Here is a 19,319-nt window from a genome sequence, read left to right on the forward strand (position 1 = left end):
AGAGGAAGACATCCAATGTCAACTTTGAATCTCTGTGGATACGCGTACATGTATTCACACATGTGTAAACACAGACTCACACAATATACACATAGCTCTTATGGAGTGACTGTTATTATATTCAGTGTTATATGAAGAATATTTAACAACTAATAACAGGGATGAGCAAGCGAGACTCACAGCACATGCCAGAGAAATATGGAACCTGATTAATGTGTCAGGTGTTAAATCTTTAGCTTTTTAACTGAGTAAACCTGAGGAAAGAGTTCCAGAGAAAGAAACTAAAATATTCTGTCAAGTGAGAATGTACTTTGCTACTTTAAAATACAATAAAATCTTAAGAAACATATGTGCAGACAATGGAATATATTTCATTCATCAAATCCTATGTGAGAGTTTCTAATGCCTAGAACTAAGAAATTAGCAACAAAAATCATTTCTTCATCATTTCAGTAAGAAGCATACATAGTCATTTGATCTTGACACAGGATGAAGTCAAAAATGTCTTCAGGTTTAAAGCCTGCATGTGCTCTATCAGCACACACACAATTACCACAGACTGTAATCAAGGGAGAAACAGTTTGGAAAAAAATAACCTTGAAATAACCACTAGCAATATAATGAGATGAACAATTCATGAATATGAGAACTCTTTTCTGTCGTGAGCTTGATTATAGAGGATATAGTCTTCAGCCCTGACCAAGGACTGGCAGGCATATAAATAACACTACGTGCTTCTGATGCTTTTAATGTAGTGTTTTTTTTTTTTTTTAGGAATGGGCCTTTAAATATTCTAAAGGTAGGTATTATTTTTTCCTGTTTTTCCAGAATCATATTTCCTTCAAGTATTATGTGCCTTGTGAGAATTTTCTAGTGTAATTTTGCTTTATGAGGAAATCTCACCCAAATGTATCCATTTGTAAATACACGTTTTCATAATACCTGAGGCTTGTAGGAGGCTGTGCCCTGTTGGTTCATGTGGCAGGTAAGCCACTAGTTTGAGGATGAGTCTGAACCATCTAGCAGACTCAAATCACAACATAAAGGGATTTCCAACTTACAAGCAGAAAAGAACCCTTCTCTACACATGAAGCCCCATGTGTGGTCTTTAAACAAAGATATTGCAGAGATTTCTAGATGTATTTTTATTATTGGTAGACTTGGAGCAACTAAGTTGTCTTTGTTTTAATATTTTTTTTCTTTTTACCCATTAATAAATCCACCTTTACAGCATTCATCTTGCCAGTGAGAAATATATTACTTATAAAATTTATTTTTATGTAGCGTATAAATATTGAGCAAAAGCTGTTGAACTATAGGAGATGAGCTTAATCTTCCCCTTTCTGTGAGTGATAGGGCCAGTCTGTCAAAGTAGAGGAGCATGTACCAGACCTAAATTTGCTAAACAAAATTAGATGCATGCCATTCTGTTGGTCTTATCTCTTTCTCTGGCTCACAGTGTGCTAATTCTGACCATGAGCAATAGCGTAAGCTCAGCAGAAATAATGAATGCCCCTTTCACCAACACTTGTGTGAAATGTTTTGTCTATTTCAATTTATCTGAAGGTTATATATATATATATATATATATATATATATATATATATTCTTTTCAATTTTTATCCTGTACTTAAAAGAAAAAAAAAGAAAAAGGGCAGTAAAGAATTATACTTGAATACTAATCACCTCAGTTCCCATTAATTCCAGACACATCTTTAGAGTTTTTGATACATCTCCAGGGACAGCAGGCTGCTAAATTTGAAGTTAACAACTGGGAAATATTAACTATTTAGCTGATGTATTTTACATACTAAGCGTGTGACTTTAACACTAATCCTTTTTATTGTTTCTCAAATGTACTGATACATTAGTTAAAAATATCACCAAAGGTCTCTGGCCTCTGACTATTCATTTTAATTTAGTTGCATTGTTTCATCCACGGATGGTAATAATGGCAACTGTGGCTAAAGGCGTCATATTTAACTTGTCCAAAGGGTAAAAGTCAAAGATAGAATTTTATCCATGCTAAATAATGTGATTAAAAATCCAGTGAGTTATATTTTAAGGAATAGGACCTTAATAATATAGCTGTCACATAATGGAACTGACAGTGGCATGGTTCCATTAAACTGTGTTATAAACTGCAGAATTATACATGAGAAATTCCACATGACCCATTTTAAAATGTGCCCTAAAATGTTTAATGTTCAATCCCAAAGAGGTTTACCAAGATTCTTATTTACCATAAGAATTTAATTTTTTGAGATTCCCTACACTATGTGTCTCAAGGCCCATACTCATTCGAATTTCTTTATTTCATTTTATTTTTGAAAGAAGAGCATACAGAGTCCGGTTCCAATATATTTCTATGCTTTTGCTTCAGGTTCTTCTTCTTCTTCTTCTTCTTCTTCTTCTTCTTCTTCTTCTTCTTCTTCTTCTTCTTCTTCTTCTTCTTCTTCATCTTTTACAAAACAGATAAAACATGGGGGAAGGTTTTCTTAACATAGGCTGTGCAAAAATAAAACACAAGAACACCAACAACCATGAAACAAAGTGTGGAGAATGTACTCTGCAATATTCAGAGTGACCTGCACCAAGGGTCCTTAACTAGCAGATTTTATTAGACAAATTTATCCACATAGGTACAGGGGAAGCAGAAAAGGCTGCTGACCTGAAGAAAAAGGGATCAGGGATGTCAAGAATGTCTTTCTTCCACAGAGAGCAGATAGGTAGAGGAACCACGCTTTTGTGGGGCGTTACTCCCTTTGCAACTGTAAAGAAGGCTTGCAGGGCCATGAGAAGCCACCTGGCTCTTGGAACACACTCACAAAACCAGTCAGGCTCGCTCCTCCCCCAAGACCTCTTTTACTTCTTTTTTTTTTCACCTACAGGTAAGAACAACAATGTTTGATCCAAACTTTCTTACTGTGGGTTCTTTCTTTAACTATAGATTCACTGTTTATGTGTGTGCCTGTGTGTGAGTCTGCATGAGTATGTGGTTCACTACACAAGTGAAGGTGCCCCCTGAACCAGAGGAGGGCATCAGATCCCCTGAAGTAGAGCCACCACACGAGTCCGGAGCACACCAGTCCGCAGCAAGTGTGTTAACTCCAGAGCCATCTTATTCAGGCCCCTTCTGGGGGAGCCTTAAAAGGAAAGGGATCAAGAAAGTTTTAAAATAAACTCCGACATTGTGCTGACATCCCTGTGCCCATTTCTCATTACTAATAATTTCTCAGTAATAAGGTCTCAGTTTATGGTTAGTTTGAAAAGTGACATTAACTCTTTCAGGCAATTATAGATTTAAGTACACTGAGTGCACCCTACTGGCCTAGGAAGGTTGGCAGTTTCCTAGAATAAGGAAATCTGAGGGAGGAAAATGTTTAGACATACATTTTCCCTGGTAGGATTTGACACTACAATACTACAAACACATCACTCACTCTCAGAATCCAAGGCAGCCATCTAAAAGAGCATCCAAGAGAACCCCTATTCTGTTGCCTTGCTAGCGTGTTCTTAATAGAGTGCTTCAAAAATGGTGAGCTTATGTCTGTCTAGCTGTCTATTTTAGGATACTGAGAAATCTTGGCTATTACAAAGCTATGTTGTCACATCTATCTAGAAATAGAAAATGTTACATTCTGTCTGTAATTCATTTTCTCATGAAATTCTTATTAGGATTTCCCTGAAAGCAAAGATTGCTCCCCAAATTTTGCAAGATTGTTTAACATATTTTATAGTGTGTTTTATTGCTGTCAACTGTCCTTTGTCAAGAAAAGTCTGGGATCTTAAACTTCTTACATCTGTTCCTTGCTTTTTATTTTTTTTTTTTTAGCCTGAGTGACATTTGATCATGGTTGTGTCTATCTGTGTGAGTGGATGCCACATGTGCATGGGTCAGAAGGTGCCCAATGAGGACAGAGGCATCGAACCAATGGAGTTGGAGCTACAGGTGGCCATTAGCCACCTGATCTACATCAAGGCCTCCAATCTCTTCAGCCTCTGCTCTCTGGTTATTAATATGGTCCCAACCTTCAGAGAGGACATTGCTGGTGGTTGTTAAATCCCTAATGCTTAAACAGATAAAAATTTGAATGAGAGAGATGAATAGGAAGTGGAAATATAATTAGCATTTGACCTAAAAATAGTGGATTAAAAACAGTTGCATGTGTTTAAGAATGATATTCACATTTTTTTTCAACTTGCCAAAAATAAAATGAACAGAAATACTTGGTATCAATTTGGGAGCAAGCTCTAAAGATTGGCAAGGGTTTCAAATCATACAATCTTTAAAGGGCTCCATTTGAAGAAATAGCTTCAGAAGGACAAGAAAACAACCAAAGAAATGCCCTGCATAAACAACGCTAATATCTATTATTAAGAATTCTGTATTTATGTTTCAGAACAGCTTACATTGTCATTATATGATTGAATTACAATAAGAACCATGTATGAATGCACTTAAAATTATTCCAGCAAGAGTATATTATTCTTTAGTTTAAAAGATATTAGTTGAAAGCTTAAACTTCCATTCAAAAGTAAGAACTATATGATAAATGAACAAAGATGATGTTGATAAGGTTCAGAAGCTACTGTAGTCAACTTAAGGAGGAAATAAATGAATAGCTAGGATTCAAAATGAACTTAAATTATGCAAAATCTTCTTCACAAGGCATCAGGTAAGTCATAAATTACAAGGAAAGGGGTCCGCAGAAAAAGAGACAATAAAGAGGCATGATCATGGAAACAGAATAGGTAGCCTGGCTTTCAGGAAGAACACATCTTAAAAAACTCTAAGACATGGTTAAACATAAAAGTGAGGACAATTTAAGCAGGCTTTGAGCTTCACAATGGGATTCACCAAGTATTTCCGAATCAAAACTAGGATAATTGATGTGTTGTATTAGAATGGTCATCTGGCATGGTAGGAAGGCCTTAGAGGCAAGGAGATCTTGTGGCACCATTTCATTGACCTGTCTAACATTTTTATTTAAAAGCAATTGAGGGATAGATTTTTTTTTAAATTCATTTTTGTTGAGTGCTACATTTTTCTCTGTTCCCTTCCCTGCCTCTCCTCTCCCCTTCAACCCTCTCCCAAGGTTCCCATGATCCCAATTTACTCAGGAGATCTTGTCTTTTTCTGCTTCTCATGTAGATTAGATAGCCGGGCGGTGGTGGCATACACCTTTAATCGTAGAACTCAGGAGACAGAGGCAGGCAGATCTTTGTGAGTTTGAAGCCAGCCTGGTCTACAGAGTGAGTTCCAGCACAGGCTCCAAAGCTACACAGAGAAACCCTGTCTTGAAAAACAAAACAAAAAAATGGTTAAAATTATAGGGCTGGGCAGTGGTGGCACACGCCTTTATTCCCAGCAATCGGGAGGCAGAAGCAGGCTGATTTCTGTAAGTTCGAGGCCAGCCTGGTCTACAAAAGCTAGTTCCAGGATGGTCTCCAAAACTACAGAGAAAACCCTGTCTTGAAAAAACAAAAAGAAAAACAAAAAAGGATAGATTATTAACAAACCATGATGTCAATTTTTCTTAATAACAGACTTATTTAATTGTACCACTGTAGACAAAAAGGCTTACCCAAGAAATCCCAAAAATGAAACTATATATACGTATCTGAAAGAAATATTTTATTTGTTCTCTCTTGAGTTCTGTTAGGTCCCATCAGAAAAAAAAAAAAAAGCTAATAGGTGAATATTCTGCAGGCCTGCAGGGAATAAGAGCAAATTATGGCAAAAAAAAAATGATCTTGGGAACAAGAGTTTGCCTAGACCAGAGCAGTTCCTGCCATCTGAGATCTGCATTCGGCTCATCCCTGCCAGTGACAGAGCTGATCTTGAAGTAGAGAACTACGCATGTTAGTAGTCATGCAAGGCAGCATCATGGAACCTGAAGAAGCCATGGGCATGTTTTTAGTGGTAATCATCCATGAGACACCATAGGCGAAAAAAAGACCAGAACACAAATATCCTGAAGGCTATTTTATGGTTGTCATTTACCACAAGGGCTTATATGGATATTCATTAACATAGAAGCATATGAAAACAGACATATTAAAGCTCAACGGAGTATTAAAGATCCAGTGATAAAAGTGGTTGTTGACATATCTGATGTTTTGGGGAAAAAAATGAGCAGTTATTTTCTCTTCTTTTAAACAGCTTTAAATTGTGTTTCAAAAGTGGCATTGAGATGTGTGCATAGATGTATGTATATGTGCATACATACTTGTATGTAAGTAGATAAACTAAACTCTATTCATTTAACTCCTGGAATTGAGAAACCGTGTCTTGCATATTCTTTAATGGTGTGTAGCTTGCTTCAGTAACCCCTACAATATTGGAAATAACATGATTAAGAGTAATGATTCTGAGAGATCCTCATGGGAGACTTGTAATGATGATGTGCAGGAAGTTCCGTGGTGTCTATGTTAATCTTTTGTGGATGTAGGGGGCTCCATTTTCATTTCCAGTTCCTAACAGGAAGTGACTGTTTCTGCCAAAACAAATTTCAAATCCCCCTTATGTCACTAGGGCCCTAAAAATGCTGATCGTGCTCAAGAAAGCACAGGCACTTGAAGGAGCTCGTCCGCAACAAGACAGAGTTAAGGTAGATCAACAACACTGCAACACACAAGGCCCAGAGGCAGCACCTTGCAAAATATCCAGTTAGAGAGAGGTAATTGCTCCATCGAAACAAAACAATGAAGTCTCAATATTGAAAGCTTTCATTGTGTAGTTGTTCAAAGGATAGCTGAAATGAGAAAGCACAATCCCCTTGGAACCAAGGACCTTGGGTTCAGGATAGGTCTGGATGAATCTGATAGATTCCTTTGGATTCACTGGTTAAGGGCCCCCACTAACTCAGTGGTGAAAGAACTCACCAAGTGTTTTTTATAATCCTTTTTATTTAAGTAAATACCTTGTTTATTATGGATAAGATAAACAACTATCTTTACTTCTTAGTCTCTTAAAGACTTCAAAAAGAGGTGCTTCAAAATACCATTCAAATCCAAATGTCGGCTGCTCCTATGTGGATTACAGAGTCTAGAATAGACAACTGAAGTGAGATCCTCATAGAGTTTTCCTGACAATGTGTTTTAGTTTTTAATCATCATGATATTGCATAAATTATATATGCAATCCAATATTATGACCTAGATACAACAAAGATAATGATGATTGCACATCCTTTGCATTGGAAAGAACGATACAATGTAGGCAGGCCTGGCAACTGATCTGTTTCATTGCAATTTTTATTATTCTCTTTGAGAAAAATTTCTATCTATTCTTTCAAGTGTCTATGATTTTTCAAGCACTTCTATGTATCTTATAGAAAATAATACAGGAAACAACACTTTGTTTTCTTCTTCCAATTTCTTTACAAAAATGGGAAGACAAGACCAGATAAGGAACTTCTAAAGGGCATTAGATTTCTCTGAAGAAAGCAGATAGGAGAAAAGACAGCAACAGAGAAGAAAAAGAGAAATACCAAAGACCTCCAAGTAAATTCCAAGAAGTTGGCTTATCTCTGCAGCTTTAACAAAAAAACAGTTATAAAATCCTGCTTTTGATACCCATTCTTCACAGGTGAACTTACTCAACAATTGGAGATCGACTTACAAAAGTATTCATAAGACAATCGATTCCCATCTCATGTATGTTTTAACATCCATTTTCCAATGAAATTATCAAAAAAAAATATTCAGGATGTTAGTAGTTGAGGTATCCTATTTAGCGCTAACAGAGGTATGCAAATAGACCAGAATTCTAGCCCAAGCTCTCAAAGGTGTATACTGGAGCCCTCAACTCTTACATTTAGTCCAGAGCTTTAGTCTTTGGAAATCACTCAACACCAGAGCTGCTGATGTGCTACCACAGTGCAGGCGGTGCCATACTTACTAAATTCCCTCAACTGTTGCCCCCTGAAGTTGTGCAAAATGCTGGGCCTATATGGAATCATTTATTCTAAAATAGCTGTGAGACAATTATTTCATGTTCAAAAGACTCTTTAGACGAACCCCCAAACTGCCACATTGTATAATGAAAGTGAGATGTGCGCTCTCTCTCTCTCTCTCTCTCTCTCTCCCTCCCTCCATCCCTCTCCTTCTCCCTTTCCCTCTCCCTCTCCCTCTCAATCTAGAAAGCATTTGTTTAAGTATCAAACACAAAAGCGAGAAAGTGACTTTAAAGTGTTTTTTTCAAGCTTAGAAAAATAAATTCATTTAATTAAACATGTCAGAATACCAACAAGTCAGAAAGATACATGAACAATGAAATCTGAAGAGACCACAGGGCAATTTCAAAAAGAATTATTTGAGAGAAAGAGTTTTCACAGACAACCGTACAGAGTCAAGAATGTCTATATTTCTTTAGATTGGTGCTTTCCAGACAGAAACAACCTGCTAGCAAGTTTGTGCTGTGTTTCTAAGCATATGTGCAAATGTTTTAATTGTATGTACAACTTGAATTTCATGTACAAAAGCAATGATCTGGCTACTAGACTGTATCTCGGCATCACGGAAGGCTTTAAAATCACTGCTGTGGAAAACCGCTACACAGTGGAGAAATGTACAGAATCTCACATGCATTTCCCCTAGGCAGGTAACCCCACTCACAAAGGCCCAGAATGAGATGCTGCAAACATTAAGTGCCTAGGATGAAGAAATCTTGATTTAAACCATATGGTTATGATCTGGGCTGTTCTTAATTACAATATAGGCAGGTAAGTTCTCATCACAATTATGTAGACGTGCTATGGTTTCAGGAAACATTGAACTATCATCTTTTTTAAAAATATTGGGATAACTAAATTAAAAAATTAAACTACTTTCTCATTGTGAACTCTTATCAATAACTCTCCTAGCAATAATTTAAATATTTCTCCCTGTTTATATATCTACATTACACACTATATCTATATTACACAAAATAAATATTACAAAAAAGACCCAGTTTAGTTCAGTATGGTGAAATGTTAATATGATAGACCATCTATGATATAATCATATCTCTAAGCCAGCAGAGAGCTGGAATTATGATAAACTTCTCTCTGTATAGCACATTCAGCTTATCAGTGTAAAAGATAACAAAATGTTCTTGACACTTTTATAGACTATTGTAGATTTGAACATGTATTAGCTAATTTCAATGTAACTATTAACAACAAATGCCAATAAGCCTGCTGGTAATAGACATCCCTTCTGTTCCGTTTAGATTTTGGATATTTATACATCACTTCTGGACATCCAACAACAGCAGAACACTGTAAAATCAAAAGTTATTCCTATTTTGAAAACGCAAACTAAATTTTCTTAACAACTGACTGGACATAGCACAAAAGGCAATGCAATATTAAAGGCATGCTAATTTAGTATATTGTGTAAAACATGCACTTTACATAGCTATTAATCTCAAGGTGGCTGTATTCAAGCTTCAGAGACTACCCAGAGCACACTTCCTTGTGTCAGTAGCTTTTGTTGGATGGCAGTCATCACCTTTCCATGGTCAATGGGAGGAAAGAGGGTCAGTACAAGGGAAAGATGTACTTCTCTGTGGGAAGATTTGGCCTTGGAGTCCGGGCTTTGTAGGTGCCCCAGTGATCTGGGATCGATGCTGTTTTATTTTCTTTCAGGGATAAATCTGAGAAATGGAATGGCTTACGATTGTTCAGCCAACCAGCCATATCAGATTTATCAGAGAAAAAGAATGAAAGCTGGTTTAGAGAAGTCCTGCCATGGCTGAGCGGCAGGTTGCAGGGAGAGACACACACATACACAGACATAAATGAATACACTTAGTGGTGGGAGGGAAAATATATATTCACATGTGCATAAACTCAAAGAATATGCAAGGAATCCGTAGTAATGGAAGGGGTGAATGTATGAGACAGATGATAAACAGTACTTCTATTTAAGAACCAAAGAGATGAACGCTCATGAATACTAAATATTTGAATCCACTTTGGGGAGGAAATATGATTTTCTATCAAGTGAATTCAGACTCTAAAACATCAGCCAATGCAAACGTTGTGCCCAGGTTAGAATAAAAAATACATAAATCTTTCATCACATGCAAGCCGTAATAAATGTTCTGACGTGATTTCCTAATTAAGACACATTTCCAGGGACTAAATGAAAATATGAATATATACAAAGCTGTAAGTGCTTGGGGTTTTTTTTTCAAGTAATTTGGACTTCTATGTTTGCATGATTAAAATAAAGGCAGTTGAGTTGACATGAAAAACAAGGGATCGCGACAGAATCAGAGCCATGACTTCATCTCAGCCGTAGGAAACGATAGTGTTTTTAAGTAGTTTGCAGTTACAGTGAGAGGCATCCATCTATTTAGAAGGCTTCTGAATGGAAACGTGTACTCCTACAAAGCTCTCTTGTGTACACATGCATGGTCTTCAAAATTAAAGGAACAAAGGGGCTATGATAGTCTACCCGTGGGCATGCTCATTGCAAATACATTGGAGAGACAATTGGTATGTTCTAGAGAATCTCTGCAGTATTTCTATCATTTAACTTTTATTAATGTTTCCTTCTCCTATGTAAAATACCACCTAAAGTTTGAGTAAAATAATATACCTTAAGTTTGTAGGAGATGTGTGCACTTTAATTAAATGAAAAGCAAGGGGACTATGTAACTTGCACATGAAGACGAGAATGAACTTGTCCATCACATATTGGGGCTTAGGAGGATGTCACTTCAACACCACTGGATATTTTTATTTCAGTACAGCAGCGATATTGCTAAGTCCCACCATAGAAAGAAGGCAAACACTTTAACTCCTTCGAGTGGAATTGCCATATAAAGGCCTTAAGCTAAAAACATTTATAGATAAAATTTATCACCAGTAATGAGTCAAAAATTCTTCGGTATTATCTTAAAATACTCGAAAGCTGACTTGGTTTCCCTCAAGCAGAATAAAAACAAATTTTCTTATGTACAGTTTTCCCAAGAAAGTCTTGAAGATCGTGGGAGAGAATCTCACACTGTATGTTTTATTCCGTTCACACACAGCAGTAAATAAGGTGCATTCCTTCTGCTTAAGAAATTAGCATTTCAAAAATATGCCCCTCTCCCCTGAACTCCAAGCGTGTCTAATAATGCGAAAAGCAGATTGTCTTCCCTCGTTTCCTTAATTTGTTTCATCTAAAAGCAATTCACTCAACATCTTGTCGCCCTCTGGCAGCCTAGTTTACTTATCCGCACTTAATTTCTCATTTGGACCAAAACAAACTCCTCCAAACTGCTACTGACTGCTAACCGCGAGAGAGGAAACGCGCAGTATGTATTTACTTGGATAGACAGTCACACACATCCAAGCACCGCCACAAACACCGAGGCTCGCTTTCACCAGACAGCTACGTGTTTTATCATAGCACTACATTAAAACAAACTGAACTTTCTCTGCCAGGTGCGGTGGGGCGCCTGGAAAAAAAAAAAGTCCCTGGGGGCACTGACAGTTTCCAATAGATCACCCAAGTACGCTTGTTGCAATTATAGCAGGGATGCACCCAAGAGCCTTTCTTTGTGCGGCCCTTTCATCTAGATCACTTTGTGTTTTGAACAAGTGAGGCTCTCTTTTGTGCCCCCAGAATTTCAAGTACAGAGTCACACACGGAACAACAATGGCACGCTAATCCTCGTGCTTCTAAATGGGCTCACTTGTGGGTCTGACTATTCGTCCAGGGAAAAGAGCAGAGCAGAGCTAGGGCGCAAGCTGGTGTCGTCTGAGACGTGGAAGGGGACAGCTGCAGAACTAATTTGGATTACATTCCTTGCCTAAATATTGAAAAGGGCTTTTCGGCATAGCCCTACCGGGAACTGCACAGTTAATACTAAATTGCTGCGGACTTGAAGCTGGGATCCCCCAGCGGCCCAGGCTACGCCAGACAGCCCCCTGGTAGGGTGGCCTGATACAAATTCCTCTCGGCTAAGCCTGCGTGACAGTAGCAAGTGTTTTTGAATGGGCCAATGTGCATAATCAGCCCATTGAGGGGAAAGGCGAAAAGCTCCGAGTGGGTAGCCAGGAGAAGCATGTATCTAGGCGGCCGCCTGGAATCTCAAGTCCTGGCTGCTGTGATTCCAGAGGTGACTGGAGCACCATAGCTGGTATGCACGAAGAATTTCGGAGTCACTGGGAGTGTGCGAACGGCCAGCACAAACGGCGCACATGTGCCTTTCGAAGGTCATTTTGAACGGCTCTAAGACTGTAACTTGTTATTTACTAGGCAAGGAGGAGGAGGAGGCGCGGGTGGGGGCGGAGCGGGAAAACTAGCAAGCTGCTGCCTTCTTGGTGAGGTCAGAAGGACACCCTCTGGGGACCTAAAGCTCTCCCTGTCACCGCTCCTAAACGCTTTATCTCTTCAAGCTGACTCCCACACTCCCGCCACCAGCCCCGGAAGGTTCCGGAAATCTCTCTGCCTCTCCAAAAGCCCTCTTCTCAGCCCTTTTGGTCGCATCAGATACACCGGTTCTCCTTGGTCCTTTCCTATTCCCTCCTCTTATCCCGGGGAAACTCCCAAGTGTCAAAAAAAAAAAAAAAAAAAAAAAAAAAAAAACTTTGAGCTCCAAGGCACCGGAGCTGCTGTCATTGGCCCTGGACGTCCCAGCATGCCAGTGACACCTCTTGGACTCAATTAGTTCTTTTTTTCTGTCCAAATACCTGGGACTGCAGCGCTTGGGCCAACAGCGGCCGATCTCAGGGCGCCGCCACGGCGCCCGCCTCGGACTAAGTCACTGAGCGCCACCCGTGGGCTCAGCAGCCCCGCAGGGCAGTAAACAGAAGTTGGAGGGACTCAGGCCAACCTCAAGTTAGAACTCTTCCGGGAGCAAGCCCTGCACCGGGCGGGAAGGTCGGGCTCTGTGCTTGGTCTAGGAGACTTTTTTTTTTTTTTAAAGAGATCCTGCAGGCAGGAGAACAAGCGACCCCAAAGTCAATTGCAAGACAGCTCCGGGATGTCAATGGAGAAGCCCAGTGACCCGGGCTCCTGGCCTAGGCGCGGGTCCGGTGCGCTCCAGCTGCCAGGGCCGGGCTCCGCGTCCCGGGTGACCCAGCCGGGTACGGGAGAGTCGAGCTGGCCGCTGCACGCAAGCACGCTCAGGTGCCAAGCCGGGCTCCCGGCCCGCGCTCCACCCGCTGCAGCCCTGCACCCCAGGAAGGCCGGGCAGGAGCAGCCTAGAAACATCTCTGTGGCCGAAGAGGTGTAGCAATTCTATCTGGGTTTGGTTTTGTTTGTTTTTTTTTTCTTCTTCTTTTTCTTTCTCTTTTTTTTTTTTTCGCCTGCCCAGCTCGAAGAGGAAGGAACCTCCACTGACCAGCTCCTGTCTCCCACGTCCCGAACAACGGGCGCCACCAGAAGCGATCCCGCTTAGGCTCCCAGAAAACGCGCGAGAAATAAAGAAGGGGGCTAAAGACGGAGGGGGGCGGAAAATAATACCGGGGGAGTCAGGAAAGCGGACTCATCTGCAGCATCAGTAAAAACACACGCACGCACGCACATAAAGGTAAGTTTGGGTTGGAGCGAGGGGCGACCCAAGCCAGAAGCCCCAGTCCCTCTGGTCCCTCGAGCCTGGGATCCAGTGGGTGACATGGGGCCGAAAAGGAGAAAGGAACCACCCGAGGCGGTGGCGGGTTCAACAGCTGGAGCGCGAGAGGGAACGGCGAGACCGCGCGACCCACCTGACTGCGAAGCGCTGGGCTGGACGGTTCCCGTTGCCACCAGAAGGCTCCCCCAGACCCACAGTCCCGTGGCCAGCTTCATTTTGGGCAAGTCTCAGATCCGGCGCTGACAATTACATGTCCAAATGGCATAGCCCCTTGCGGGCACGCGGAGGAGCTTTTCCCCCTCAGCCGGGAGCGCGTGGGGAGCGCGAGGGGGGCGGGCGCGGCGCGCGCGGTGCACGGGCTCCCGGGGTTGGCGAGTGAGCCGGTGGCTTCCAGGGCCCGGGGACCCGGGGACCCGGCGAGGGACCGCGGGAGAGTGCGCGCCGGTGGGAGTGAGCGCGACTGTGCTGTGCGGCTGGTGCTCCAGGCAGGACTGTACAGCTATTTCCCCGAGTGATCCTCCGCTCGCTCGCTCCCTCCTCACTTTCTCGCTCGCTCGCTCCCCCTCTCTCACTGGTTGGTCAACAATAAAAAGAAGAGAGGGAAAAAAGGCTTCCAAAAAAAGTTGATTGCAAAGAGGCGGCAGGGTTCCGGCCTCTCCCCCAAAGCCGGGCTATGTTCAGCTTTCTCTCCAATCTCTTTGCACCTCCGGTCCAAATCTGGAGGGAAAAGGAGAAGGGGTGGGGGTGCTTCTTTGCTTCTCCTCGATCCTGTCCTCCTTTTTCCCCCTGTCAGTTTTCCTCACACTTGTCCAGCCATTGCGGTAATTAAAGCTCCGAGCGTCATTTCCAACGCTCCACGGTCTCCAGCCGCAGCCCCACAGAGAAATTAATAAGACTCGGGGAGAATGAAAAAAAGAGAGAGAGAAAAAAAAAAAGAAAGAAGAGGGGGTGGAAATCAAACAACCCTCCACGCAACCAGCTAGGCTCTCCTCAGCTGCACAAGCCCCGCCCCTGCTCTGACCATGTAGCCACGCCCTCCCCCCCAAGGAGAACTCTTATTGGCTCAGACACTCCCCAAAATCCTTGGCCTCTAGAGTTGGGAAAACACCTGTCAGGCAGAGGGAGCTGCCTGGTGGTTTGGGGGGGAAAAGAAATCTGAAAGGCCCAATGGCATTCACTGTATGAAACGCTTCCCTTGTGGCTTCCCTAGCAAAGGCCCGGGACAGCTGGCCCGAGGAGTAATCAGTATCCCGGAGGCTATGCTGGTCGGACGATTTTTTTTTTTTTTGATACAAGAAAATACCTTCTTTATTATTGCTCCGAGGTGTCAGTCCATACACAGGACTTTTCTGGAAATGCAAAGTTGACGTTGCTTTGGACAAAGTATCTCGGTTCCTCTCCAGAACCCCATTACGTTCCAAGCTTAGTATTTTAAAATAGATATTGTAGGTAACCAGCAGGCTCGCAGGTAAGCTGAAACCTAACAGTATTTCCTTTTCCAAAGGTGCCATCTCTCCCACCTTCCGAAGATGTAGGTAACCAGCAGCCTCGCAGGTAAGCTGAAACCTAACAGTATTTCCTTTTCCAAAGGTGCCATCTCTCCCACCTTCCGAAGATGACACTGTGCAGATCTAAAATTCCGTATTTGTAAAACCACATCCTTCCATTCTGAAATTATGCAAACTATATCAAGCCTACGCGGTCCACTCTGAAGGAGTTTGGGAGGTCAGGTCGTCACTATCGGACTCAAGACATTAGGCTTAGTCCATAGCACAGCCAGTTTGAGGCCTTGTCCTTGTTATCACTTTGCAGAGTATGTGATTTCCGTGTCAATGATAGCTGTGAGACCAGTTTCTCTAAGCCTAAAAATGTCCTGGAAGGCGCTGCTGTGGACTGCAGGACCACAGTTCTAAACCTCTCCGAGCCTGGGCTGCAGCCCTTAGAGAGCCGGGGTTACAGCTTTGCTATGTGGAAGGGTATAATTCTATGTAGGCATTTTCTTTGCCGTCTCTATAAGCAGCGATTAAATAAATGTGAAATATCAAGGGTGCTTTAGAACAGAACCACCCTGGTTCTTCAAGCACCACTCACTGGTCTCCCACATCTTCTGCCTGTGAGCCCATCCCTTAAGAATTTCCAAGCGGCTGCAAGCGGCAATAACAGAAGGCTGAAGCTCAAAAGGTTTTCTTGGACCCACTGCATGTAACAGGCCCACTGCAGGTCGAACAAGCTGAACGTGCATTTTACCCAGAGGCAGCTTAGGGCAGGGAAACACGAAGCCCAGAGAAAGAGATGGAGGCTTGTCTAGAACGTCGCTGACGGCAGAGGTGCACACACAGGGCTGGGGAGTTACTTCTGCTTCCTTCTTCCTCGCCTTCTGCCTCAGATTTCTTTCTTCTCATTCAGGGCATGCTCAGGCCCGCTTGCCTGTCTTCATCAGCTTATGATTACCTTCAGGTATCTCTTCTCTAGAAAACCTGCTTACTTTCACATCTGTCACCACAATAGCAATTTAAGTAAGAAAACACAAGCTATTTCTAGGGGACTGGAGGGAGTTCAATGTTCTACATTTTGTTTGAGTCCTGTTTCTGGTGACAGTTATTTTTTGTATAAGCAAACAAATTATAACAACTACATTGTAGCTCTGATTGTGAGATAAAGATTAGATGTATTTTAAGTTGTTGTCTAGTTTTGCCAGTTGTGGTGACGTTTTTTGTCTGCACCGATCTTTAAGACATGTGTGAAAACCCTAGATTCAACTCTCAGTCCTAGAAAGTAAAAAACTCCTCATACTGTTATTATTGCCCATCTATAGCAGGACCCTTATATATGTTCCAGTTTCTTTCATGTTTTATCGAATAATTCGTGGCCAAAGGACTGTTTAGTTACAATCCATAGGTCTTACTATCTCTGTAGAGGTCATACACTATTTCCACCAATTAAGCGGTCAGTGCACCCACAATTTACACCTAAATCTCAGTTCAGGTAGTCTTGACCTGTAGTTTCCCAGTTCTGAGTTAGTGAAACACTGAACAATACCCGGCCATTAGAATAACGTCTTTCAACCCTCCGAAATGGACATGAAAGCTGTGATTTACAGAAGCATGTCATAGTGAGCAGTGACTAGTGTCCTGTTTCAGAGCCTAGCTAAGATCAATGCAATATCAGAAACAGATGTAGAGAGAACGTGCCATAAGAAGGAGGGAAAATTCCCCCAAATTGGGGCTTTATATGTCTGCTCTCTTCAGCTTCCCATGTCTGCTAAGTCATCAGAAGGAGGAACACTATCACAGAGAACATTTTCTACCTGGTATGGGAAGGACATGCTATCTGAATTGCCCGAGGCAGAAATAGATCTCTGTGTTTCCCCCACTTTCCTGTGTGACATATTAATAAATTCTTATCAGTAGACTAAAATGTGTTGCTGAGACTTAAAACCTGGGGTGGGAGGACCTAATTCACTTGATATTTAGCAAACTCCAGACAAGGAACTGGAATGATTTGCTCACCACCCCTTCCCTCAGTTCTTATGTTCTGATTCTGGAAATGCACCCATTTTTGCAACACTCTAGTGATTATAAGTCAGACGCAAGAGACAAACAAAAATGCCTCAGGCACTACTGAAGAGATGGGGGATAGTCCTTTCTCCCAAGTCTCTTCCCTGGGATTTTTGTTTCTGGGAAAGAAAAGGTTCACATTCAGTCTGTCTGTGCCATGAGAAAGAGTGAAGCTGTCGTTTGAAAAGAACAAAAGTCCAGATGGGTCTGGAGAGTATTCAAGCTCTCCACATAGTGTTTTCGTTAATCTAGTTCGGTTTTCATTCTGTTATCTGAAACTAGAACTGTACGGAATGAGGAAAAAAACCTTTGTAAGTTGAATGAGATTGTGCAGGTCCACATTCTCCTTAAGAAGGGTGTTTTCACATGGGCTACGCTCGTTTTCTGGTCTATCTTCTCATCACGTCCCTTGAATGAAGCCATATTCCCAACACCGACCTTTATTTCTTGATATTTTGTGTCATCCCTTGCCCTTTCATGGGTGATTCAATGCTGCTAGTTATAGAAGGACTAGCATGTGGAATTAAGATCCCATTATGGTTTGATTATGAAGAGTCACCTCAAAAGACCCAAATGTTGCAGGTTTACCTCCTCACCTCCACCCCCTCAGCTAGTGGTACTATTGAGAGATAACTAGATCACAAGGACGGTAATTATATTAACTTGAGACATCCAGTGGTGGGCCCTTGGTTAATGAAGTACATCTCTGAGCCAATGAGGGGAGATGCGCTATGCCTTTGAAGGCATATCCCCTCCTTGAGTCTTTCTGTTTTGTTTCCTGGCAGACATAGGTGAGAGCAGCTTTGTTTGACTGCATACTCCCTGCCTCAAAGTCCATATCATAAGCAAACATATCTAAAACCATGAGCCAACATGCATCACTACTTTTCATTTGACTTGCTAAGATATTTTGTCACCGCAATAGAAACTGTCTAATATAATCTTTGACACTATCTTCCAACCTCGTCGCAGGCCTTTAATCCCAGCACTGCGGAGGCACAGGCAGGGAGATTTCTGCGAGTTTGAGGCCAGCCTGGTCTGCAAGAGCTAGTTCCATGACAGGCACCAAAGCTACACAGAAAAACCCTGTCTCAAAAAACAAAAACAGAAAATAAATAAATATTTCTCGCCCATTGGTCATAAATACAAATTGAAGTCAAATAAGGAAGCGAGACTATAGTATGAATCAGTTCGCTTCTCCTGATCATTTAAACATATGTTTAGGATCTTAATTTTACCTTCTGTCCATCATTATCCAAGTTATTTTGTGATCTCAAGTAATTCACTTCATTAACTTATGTCCATTGCCTTGTCTTTAAAAAAAATGGGTAATGATATCCCAAATCTGAGATATTTCTATGATTTATCATCCACTCCCTGAGAATAAGTTAAAATGTCCCTATGTCCAAAATCATGCTGGCATCTTACTCATTCAGCGCTCGCAAACCTCTCCATCTAGCACAGACGCATCTTCCACTGCTGTTTTTAAACATTCGTTTTGACCAATGCCATGGAGTAGGTTTTCTAGCTAACATTTATTTCTCAGATTTGAAACCGTGGGAGTCCAAGATCAAGTTACTGAGTTGGTGCTGTTGAGAAGCCTCTTCTGGCATACAGATAGAGCTCCTTTATGACTCGTTACAGGGAAGAGAGAAGGGGGCCATCACGCTCTTACAAAGGATGTGATCCCACTCTTGAGTGCTCTTCCCTGATGATCTCATTGCCTCCGACAGCTTTCACCTACAAATATCTCATCAAGTAAAGACTTCAACACTTCTATATGTGTGAAATTGGAGAACAATCATGAGCTTCTGGAAATACATAAATAGGGGTACAACTATTTTGACTCTTATTGGAAAGAAGAGATAGTGATAAAAAAACATTGTAGTCAGTATTGCAACAACAAACCAGAGAACAGGCACCATTTTGGATGGTTTTATTTGGTTGCTTTACTTAGCATGTGAAATAACACATTACTGTCCAGTCGAGTTTACAGAATTCTAAGTTAACAGATATTCTCTTTTGATAACAAAATGAAAACTATTAAAATTCAAATGTTTTTAAAAATATGAGCATATATTAACTACAGAAATGTTTCTACTTGGTTTAAGTTAACATCTGAAAAGAATCTCCTCAAGAATATTTTGCTTTGGGTTAATATTATTTTCCTTCTATGTGAATCAGCAATCCTCAATTTT

At 41.4% G+C, this 19,319-nt stretch overlaps 1 protein-coding gene across 3 annotated transcripts in view; it reads right to left on the reverse strand.

Annotated features, from left to right (window-relative positions):
- The window catches only part of Erbb4 (erb-b2 receptor tyrosine kinase 4), a 1,055,862-nt gene extending 1,041,386 nt beyond the window's left edge, over positions 1 to 14,476 (reverse strand). For 2 of the 3 annotated variants that reach the window (XM_075951135.1, XM_075951137.1), the window contains exon 1: positions 13,698 to 14,476. In XM_075951135.1, the coding sequence (XP_075807250.1) occupies positions 13,698 to 13,779 (82 nt within the window). In that variant the 5' untranslated portion in view covers positions 13,780 to 14,476. The remainder of the gene's footprint in view (positions 1 to 13,697) is intronic. The other variant, XM_075951136.1, reaches the window with a different exon arrangement.
- Positions 14,477 to 19,319: the final 4,843 nt, after the last annotated feature.

Source organism: Microtus pennsylvanicus, chromosome 17 (genome assembly GCF_037038515.1).
Source record: "Microtus pennsylvanicus isolate mMicPen1 chromosome 17, mMicPen1.hap1, whole genome shotgun sequence".
Taxonomy (NCBI): Eukaryota; Metazoa; Chordata; class Mammalia; order Rodentia; family Cricetidae; genus Microtus; species Microtus pennsylvanicus.